A 9,350-nucleotide genomic window follows, 5' to 3' on the forward strand; every position below is an offset into this window, starting at 1 on the left:
AAATATATATATATATATATATATATATATATATATATATATATATATATATATATATAGGCACACGTGCCTTGTCTCACAAGGAAAATAATTAAAAATATTACAATAAAATAAAAAATAAAAAAAACAAATTCTATTACTAGACTCCTTGAATATTTACAATTCATGACCACTTATGACTCAGGCCGACAATTTACTTATATAGCACGTACGTGAGATATTTTTTGAACTCTATATGTTTTGAAGGTTAGAGTTTTGTTCAAAATTTTCTATTTGTTGTCCCTATATCAACTTGATCACCATTCATAATAGTCGCACAATACAATAATCTACAGAATAGACAAGCCATATCACAATTATTGTTACTCCATACATTATGGGTGCAAAGTATAATTACCATGAAATTATGGTTTGTTTAAAGAAATAAAACATCAGAAGTTTATATTTGAAAAATATTTCTTTAATCAACTCATACTTTAACTGTTATATAAATAGACAAAAGTTAAAGAAATAACCTTTGTTGAGGATAGGAGCGAGACTGTTGCAAAATATTACACAAAAAGATTGCAACTTAGAGAGAAATAGGAGGATACTGGAAATATTCTAACTTTTCTTTATCTTTGCTAATATATCGTTGTTCTCATTGTTGAACACTCAATGCTCTATTTATAGAGCAACTACTTTGAAAACTTAAAAAAACTTCACTATTTAGCATATGAATCTGTACTATATACATGTGGGCAAATATACCCACTATTTACAACACTCCCCCTCGTTAAAACCTTGCTTGGAAAAACCCAGTGGGAAAAAAAAACCATAGCGAAGGAAAAAGAGTACAACTTTACCAAGTTTGTTGATATGATGTTGAGCATGCTTATGTTGCCTCATTAAAACCTTGATAGGGAAAACCCAGTGGGAAAAATCCTAATCGAAGGACAAAGAGTACAACATGCATGTATTATGGATGCTCCCCCTAATTCCGCATTCTTCAAATTTGTAAGCCGACGTAATTCGATTCCCTGCACTAACTTCTAAAATGTGCACTTTGGTAGAGATTTGGTGAACAAGTCTGCCAAATTTTCATTGTAACGGATTTGTTTGATCTCAATCACTTTGGCCTTCTGAAGCTCATGTGCACTGAAAAATCTTGGGGATATATGTTTAGTTTTATCACCCTTGATGAATCTTTCTTTCGTTTGGGCAACACAGGCTACATTATCTTCATGGATGACAGTTGGATTGTCTGTTTTTTAAGGTAGACCACATGAATTCCGGATGTGATGGATCATTGATCTTAACCAAGAACATTCACGACTTGCTTCATGTAAAGCAATTATTTCCGAGTGATTGGAAGATGTAGCAACTAATGTTGGCTTTGTTGATCGCCATGAAATTGCAGTATCTCCATTAGTTAACACATATCCATTTTGTGAGCGGGCTTTGTGCGAATCAGAAAAGAAACCAGCATCTGCATATCTAACAAGAATCTGGTCATTTGTGGATTTCTCTGAGTAGAAGAGACACATGTCTATTATTCCACGAAGATATCGTAATACATCTTTGATTCCCTTCCAATGACGAATTGTTGGAGCAGAGCTATACCTTGCTAACAAGTTGACTGAAAAAGCGATATCTGGTCTAGTACATTGTGCTAAATACAATAAAGCACCTATTGCACTCAAATATGGTACTTCTAGACCAAGGACCAGTTCATCATCTTCTTTTGAACAGAATGGATCTTTCTTAATGTCCAAAGAACGAACGACCATTGGGGTGCTAAATGGATAAGCCTTTTCCATGCCAAATTGCTTCAATATTTTTTCAATGTAAGCTAATTGATGGACCAAAATTCCATTAACACAATGCTTGATTTGCAGGCCGAGACAATATTTTGTTTTCCCAAGGTCTTTCATTTCAAATTTGCTTTTCAGATATTCAGCAGTTTTATTAAGCTCTTCAAGGGTTTCGACGAGGTTCATATCATCGACATATATTGCCACTATAGCAAATCCAGTATTTGATTTCTTAATGAACACACAAGGGTAGATGACATCGTTGGTATATCCTTGTTTAATCAAATACTCACTGAGACGATTATACCACATTCGTCCAGATTGTTTCAACCCATATAATGATCACCTTAATTTAATTGAAAACATACCTCATGGTTTGTTAGTTGCTTTAGGTAACTTAAGTCCTTCTGGGACTTTCATATATATGTCAGTATCTAATTCTCTATATAGATACGCGGTGATAACATCCATAAGTCGCATGTCAAGTTTTTCTGAAACCACCAAACTTATTAAGTAACGGAACGTAATTTCGTCCATTACAGGAGAGTATGTATCTTCATAATCAATTCTAGGTCTTTGTGAAAAACCTTGTGCAACGAGTCGTGCTTTATATCTTGCAATCTCGTTTTTCTCATTGCGTTTCCTTGTGAATGCCTATTTGTAACCTACGGGGTTTACACCAGACAGGGTTTGGACTACCGATCCAAAAACACTTCGCCTTTCCAAGGAATTTAATTCTTCCTGGATTGCATCTTTCCACTTAGGCCAATCTTGTCTCTGTTTGCATTCTTCAACAGAGCGGAGCTCAATGTCATCGCTTAATATAATTTCAGTGGCTATTGCAAATGCAAACATGTCGTCGATGATTATTTCATTTCAATCCCACAATTCATTAGTACATGCATAATTTATGGGTATTTCTTTGCTTTTATGTACTTCTGTCTCTTCAGGGACAGATGTCTCATCAAGGACATTTTTTTTTCTGGAAGTACAGAATTATGAATTGTGGATTCATCATTCATTTTCTTTTCCTGAATGATTTCATTTGGGTTCAATTGTGCCCTCATCTTTCTCTTTCGTGAGGCTGAATCTTTTGAACCTGGGGGTCTACCACGCTTCAGGTGTGCACTAGATGAATCATTCGCTACCACTTTATTTTTTCCAACAGGGACATCAATTCTTGCAGGTGCATTTGCAGCTGGTTTATGTGACTTTGTCACTTTCGAAGCATCATTAAATGCATCTGGCATTTGATTAGCAATACTTTGAAGATGAACGATAATTTTCACTTCATTTTCTCATTGAATGCTTCGCAGATCAAAATGAGACAAGGTGGGAACAACCCATGTCAGCTCTTGCCATTCTTCTGGAACGGCTTTCTCTCCCCTAACGACGAAAAGACTGTCCCATCAAAATGACAATCAGTAAAGCGAGCTGTAAACATATCACCTATCAAGGGTTCCAAATATCTAATGATAGATGGTGAATCAAAACCTACATAAAATACCAGTCTGCGCTGAGGTCCCATTTTAGTACGTTATGGCGATGCAATAGGCACATAAACAAACCAAAAACTTGTAAATGTGAAATGTTTGGCTGATGTCCAAACATGAGTTGTATTGATGAGTATTGGTGGTTGGCTATGGGTTCCAGTCGAACCAATGATGCAGCATGTAAGATAGCATTGGTGGTGCAAATCTCACATTTCCTGGTCGTGCCACCACAACAGGGTCATCCGCAAACAGTGCTTTGATAAACGAAGGGGTTCTCAAGGGCCGGCGACCTGTCATTCGTGGGTAAACATCTTCCAGAAAGTAATAGGCATGACCGGCAATCATTCCCTGATTCAAACCAATAAACATATCCTCATGCAGAGACTAACAATTTTGTTTTCATGAGCAAAGTGCGAGCTAGTAATTGAAGCTGCTTGATAAATACCTCTGCTAAACCATTTTGAGTATGGACATGAGGAATAGGGTGTTCAACATCAATGCCCAGTGCCATACAGTAATCATCAAAGGTTTGAGACGTAAACTCACCAGCGTTAGCAAGTCGGATTAACTTAATAGGATAATCTGGGAACTGTGCTCGCAACTTAATTATCTAAGCAAGAAGTCTTGCAAAAGCTACATTTCGAGTAGACAACAGGCAAACATGTGACCATATGGTAGATGCATCAACCAAAACCATAAAATATCGAAATGGTCCGCAAGGTGGTTGAATAGGCCCATAGACATCCCCTTGAATTCTTTGCAAAAATGATGGGGATTCAACATCAACCTTTAGTTGTGATGGTCTAGTTACCAACTTCCCTTGAGAACAAACCTTACAAGGGATATCATTTGAGGTAGTATTGTGTTTGCTCAATAATGGATGTCCATTAGAGTTGGTAATGATCCTACGCATCATGGTGGATCCTGGATGACCTAGACGGTCATGCCAAAGCATGTAAACTTTTGAATTCATGAACTTCTGGTTCATGACAGTATGTACCTCAATTGTCTTTATGTATGTATAATACAATCCACTCGATAAACCATGCAACTTCTCCAATATACACTTCTGGGTATCATTAAAGGTAATGCATAAATATTCCACATTTTCTGCACTTTTTGTTTCAATGTGGTATCCATTTAGACGTATGTCTTTAAAACTCAACAAATTTCGAGTGGATTTAGTAGCGTACAACGCATTCTGTATGAACAATATTGTTCCATTTGGTAACATAATTTGGGCTTTTCCTGAGCCTTCAATTACATCTGATTGCCCTGATATTGTTGTTACCTTTACTTTTGCAAGTACCAAGTTCGAGAAATACTTTCGATCTCGAAGTATTGAATGCATGGTTCCACAGTCTGCAAGACAAAAATCTCCGCCATTGCTCTAGTTTTAAGAATAACCATAATTTTAATCCATGCTCTCTGAGTAAAGAAATTACAGTTAAAAAGCAGTTTATTCATACTAGAATACTACTTTTATTGAATTGAAAATGCAAGCATTAAACCACAAGTACAAGTAACATGAGTACATTAAACATAAATGATTCAATCGAACCCATAAACTTCATTTCCTCTTTCAGCAATGAAGTCTGAAACATCCAGGTGAGTTGTGTTCAACTGTCCTGATAAATTGGTCACTGGATCAGGTATGTCAATCGGTTTAGCTTGGTCGAGGAAATTGGTCTCAACACCCTTCTCCTTGAGGGAGGCTTGATACAAATCCACCAGATGTTTTGCGGTACGATAGGTACGCGTCCAATGCCCATTGCCACCACACCTATGGCAAACTCTTTCAGGATTTCTAGAAGTGTTCATATGAGCTTTGCCTTTCTGGCGATTTGCACTCTTAAAGCTCGGGCCTGTATTATGCCTTGGAACCTAGACACCATGGTTCTTGCCTTTCCCATTCCATCGGCCTCACTTGTGGCTATGTCTTCGTTTGTAATTATTGCCATGAGAGGATGTGGTATTCCCTTCAAGGGAAGCAGCATTTACTTCTAGAAATGGTGCATATCCAGTAGGCCGGGACTGATGATTCTTCATCAGAAGCTCATTGTTTTGCTCGGCTACAAGAAGTACAAATATCAGCTGGTTGTACTCAGTAAAGCCTCTTTCTCTATACTGCTGCTGCAGGAGCACGTTGGAGGCATGAAATGTGCTAAAAGTCTTTTCCAGCATATCTTCCTCAGTTATTGTTTCTTCATAGAGCTTCAACTGGGAACTAATTCTGAACATTGCAGAATTGTATTCAGCCACCGTCTTGAAATCTAGGATCCTTAGGTAAGCCCACTCATAACGAGCCTTCGGAAGAATCACCGTTTTTTGGTGATTATATCTATTTTTCAGTGCCTTCCAGAGGGTTAATGGATCTTCAACTGTGAGGTACTCGCTCTTCAATCCCTCATCAAGGTGGCGACGGATAAAGATCATGGCCTTGGGCCGATCTTGAGAGGATGTAATGGTATCCTTCTTGATGGTGTCCCCAAGATTTCCTACCTCCAGATAGATCTTGGCATCCATTACCCATGTAAGGTAGTTCTTTCCAATAATGTCCAGGGCAACAAAATCCAGCTTTGCCAAGTTCGTCATTTTCTTTTCTGAAAGAAAATTGAGGTGTGTAAGAACTTGCAATAATATGTATTATGGAGGAATATATTGTTAGAACTTCTGATTCTTACAAATTTAGATCTTCAGGCCAAAATGATAAGTATTCGAAACTTCAGGCTCGAGATTTACATGATTAATGAGAAGGGCGATTGTACCGCACCATTCTCATCTAAACAAATATAGGATGGGTGATTATTCCGCACCACTTTAAACAGCAGGAAAATTTAAATATGCAGAACAGGGTGGACGATTATACCACACCACCTAAAATTGTGATAAAATTTAAATATGCAGAGCAAGGTGGGTGATTATTCCACACCACCTAAAATTGCAATAAAATTAAATATGCAGGATAGGATGGGCGATGATACCGCACCATCTTTGATTGCATAAATAAACACTGGGTTAGTAGTCAATAGCTACACCAAACAAGAAATCAAAGATATACTGTTATGTTAAGAACTAAAAGCAAGCATGGTGCAAACAGTTCTTCGCGAGGGTATATCCAACAGTTGAGGCAGAGGAAGAAGAAAAAACAGTAAAATTCTTAGAGGAAACATTTTTTTTTTTTCTTTTCGGCGAAGAGAAATGAGAAAATGGTTAGAGACTTGTGCTGTAACGTGTTATATAAATAGGCAAAAGTTAAAGAAATAACCTTTGTTGGGGATAGGAGCGAGACTGTTGCAAAATATTACACAAAAGATTGCAGCTTAGAGAGAAATAGGAGGATACTGGAAATATTCGAACTTTTCTTTATCTTTGCTAATATATCGTTGTTCTCATTGTTGAACACTCAATGCTCTATTTATAGAGCAACTACTTTGAAAACTTACAAAAACTTCACTATTTAGCATATGAATCTTTACTATATACATGTGGACAAACATACCCACTATTTACAACATTAACTTTGTTCTTACACTTTATTTCAGGCTACTTGCCATTTGATTTACACTTTTATTCTCATAGTTTTTGTACCTGCACCTTTTTTTCTCCATTTATCAATTGGCCCATATTATATTCATGAGATGAATTATGTGGGTTAGTAATCTATGTTCTAAATATAGTAATTATCCAGATTGAACAAGCTAAAGCTTGCCTGTACCTTATTTCTAAAGACTCAGTCAAACAATCTGGCATTGAGTTTAATCCCATAATTAGTATTTTCTGTTTATCCTCCAAAAGTGATGGAACTTTCTTCACGTGTCCTCCATATATACCAAGCAATTCACCTTCTCCACTCATTGACCAATTTAATTTTGGACCTGTAACCTCAACTTTTGCCAACTACAAGAAAAGCTGAGAGGTGGTGGAAAAATATCCGAGAGTTCAATCTCGAAATTCCAAGCAATTTAGAGATTGAACTTTCATGATTTCTTGTTGAACGTTCATTACATCTTGTTGCAATCTTTCTTTTTGTCCCAGCTATTAAACCATCTTTTTCTGTTGATCGGAATATTTGGGACAAACGAGAAAAATGTCGTTCAGCGGAACCCAACAGAAATGCAAGGCTTGTGATAAGACCGTTCATTTCATTGACCAGTTATCTGCTGATGGTATTGCCTACCATAAGACCTGCTTCAAATGCAGTCATTGCAATGGACAACTTTCGGTAGGTTTTGCATGCAATGCCAATTTACGTACTGCTTTCATTATTTTTTCAATTTAGCGGATAATATTCTTTTCCTATATCGTAGATTGTGACTAAACCCTTGATTATATATTATAAGATTGTTGAAATTTTGTTTGAACCTGTAGTTTATATATTCACAATCTTATAACTGGTACAAGAAACACTAATAACTTGGAGGCTGAAAATAAAATTAGGGTGCATCTTCTGTGTGCTTTAATGAATCATAGTACGAACGATGAAATCATAAATCTAATGGCATTTACAATAACAAGAGGCTAACAGATAAGTTGATCTTATTCACTTTTATACCTGAGGTCTCAAGTTTGGTTCACCCATTCCTTAATATCACATGTATAACAAAAAACAGAAGCAATTACAATCATCTTCTTGTATGAGATTTTGGCTTTTAATTTAGATTGGCTCTCTAAATATAGTTAGCAACGTAGTAGGTTAGATGCACCCAAATACGTATATACTAACATATTGAAAAAGCACCCATTTACATATATATATATATATATATATATATATATATATATATTAACATACTTAAAGAAGTTGAGGACATTAACAAAGAAATAAACAAGAAATGGATGGAGGATGAAGTGGCTGTTTTTGTGCTTTTATAGATGAGTAGTTATTCATCCATGGATGGAGTTTTATACTGCAAGCCTCATTTTGAGCAACTCTTCAAGGAGACTGGAAGCTTTTCTAAGAAATTTCAGACGTGTAAGATCCCTTTTCCCATTGCAATTTTCTTGGTACACAAATCTTTAACTAATTTTTTTATTGATTTTTTCAAGTTTTGATGAGCTAAAACCGTTTTGTTCAATCTTGTTTGATGCAGCTGGAAAGTCACAAAATGAACTGGTACACATCCTATTCCTAATACATTATATTTTGTATATGCTCAATGTTTTTTGTTTTTATTTTTATGTATGTGCGGTAAAACTTACACATTCTTTATATATGTAGACTAGGACCCCTAGCAAATTGTCCTCCATGTTCTCTGGGACCGTAGACAAATGTGCTGTCTGCACCAAAACTGTGTATCCACTAGAGAAGGTTTGAATCCTACATATCTCAATTCAAAATTTTGCACTTCAAATTAATATTATATATTATTTTACAAACTCACGAAAATAGTACAGGATAACAAACTGAGTGAATAATATTTCTACTATATCTTGATGCGACAATATTTTTTGTGGTTGGCTTGAGGTTTGGTAAATTCCAGGAATTTTTTTGTGACAGGTTACCATGGAGGGAGATTTTTACCACAAGCCATGCTTTAGGTGTAACCATGGGGGTTGCTTCCTCTCACCATCAAACTGTGCTGCTCTGGATGGCATTCTATACTGCAAGCACCACTTTGCCCAACTGTTCAAGGAGAAGGGCAGCTATAGCCACCTTACCAAGACTGCTTCACTAAAGAAAAATGGAGCTACATTGCCGGAACCAAAACCTGAGGAACCGCAACCAGAACCAGCAGAAGAAACAGAAGCAAAACCAGAAACAGAAGTAGCACAAGAGACGCAAGATTCAGCCCCACAAGAGCAATCATGAAAATGTACACCAGCCAATGACATGTTCCATTAAGCTTGTGGTTTTGGGATTTTTAAAAGCAGGTCCAGAGGGATTCGATAACTGTGCCATTTTCAATCTTTTTCATCAAATGCCAGCTGAAGGGAAACATATAGATTAAGCTTTTCTTTGTAGAAAAGAGCATTTGAATTAATGTCTAACGAAATTGTAAAGCATGTTCAATTGTGAATTTCAATACATTTAAACTGAATGAAACTTAATTCCGTCCGACAA

The 9,350-nt window shown here is 36.4% G+C and overlaps 1 protein-coding gene across 1 annotated transcript; it reads left to right on the top strand.

Moving 5' to 3' along the window:
• Positions 1 to 7,143: 7,143 nt before the first annotated feature.
• Positions 7,144 to 9,350, top strand: LOC137711538 (LIM domain-containing protein WLIM2b-like). The gene is made up of 5 exons (XM_068450785.2): positions 7,144 to 7,511; positions 8,162 to 8,261; positions 8,380 to 8,402; positions 8,508 to 8,597; positions 8,787 to 9,350. Exons 1-5 carry the CDS (start codon positions 7,377 to 7,379, stop codon positions 9,096 to 9,098), a joined length of 660 nt encoding a protein of 219 aa, XP_068306886.2. The 5' UTR covers positions 7,144 to 7,376; the 3' UTR covers positions 9,099 to 9,350.

Source organism: Pyrus communis, chromosome 6 (genome assembly GCF_041283825.1).
Source record: "Pyrus communis isolate YQ-2024b chromosome 6, ASM4128382v1, whole genome shotgun sequence".
Taxonomy (NCBI): Eukaryota; Viridiplantae; Streptophyta; class Magnoliopsida; order Rosales; family Rosaceae; genus Pyrus; species Pyrus communis.

Excerpts from the sequence above, each read along its gene's own strand:
- LOC137711538 (XM_068450785.2), top strand. The coding sequence starts at position 7,377 with ATGTCGTTCAGCGGAACCCAACAGAAATGCAAGGCTTGTGATAAGACC. Across the intron at positions 8,262-8,379 it reads TTCTAAGAAATTTCAGACGT|CTGGAAAGTCACAAAATGAA; the intron begins GTAAGATCCCTT and ends TGTTTGATGCAG. Across the intron at positions 8,403-8,507 it reads GAAAGTCACAAAATGAACTG|ACTAGGACCCCTAGCAAATT; the intron begins GTACACATCCTA and ends TTATATATGTAG.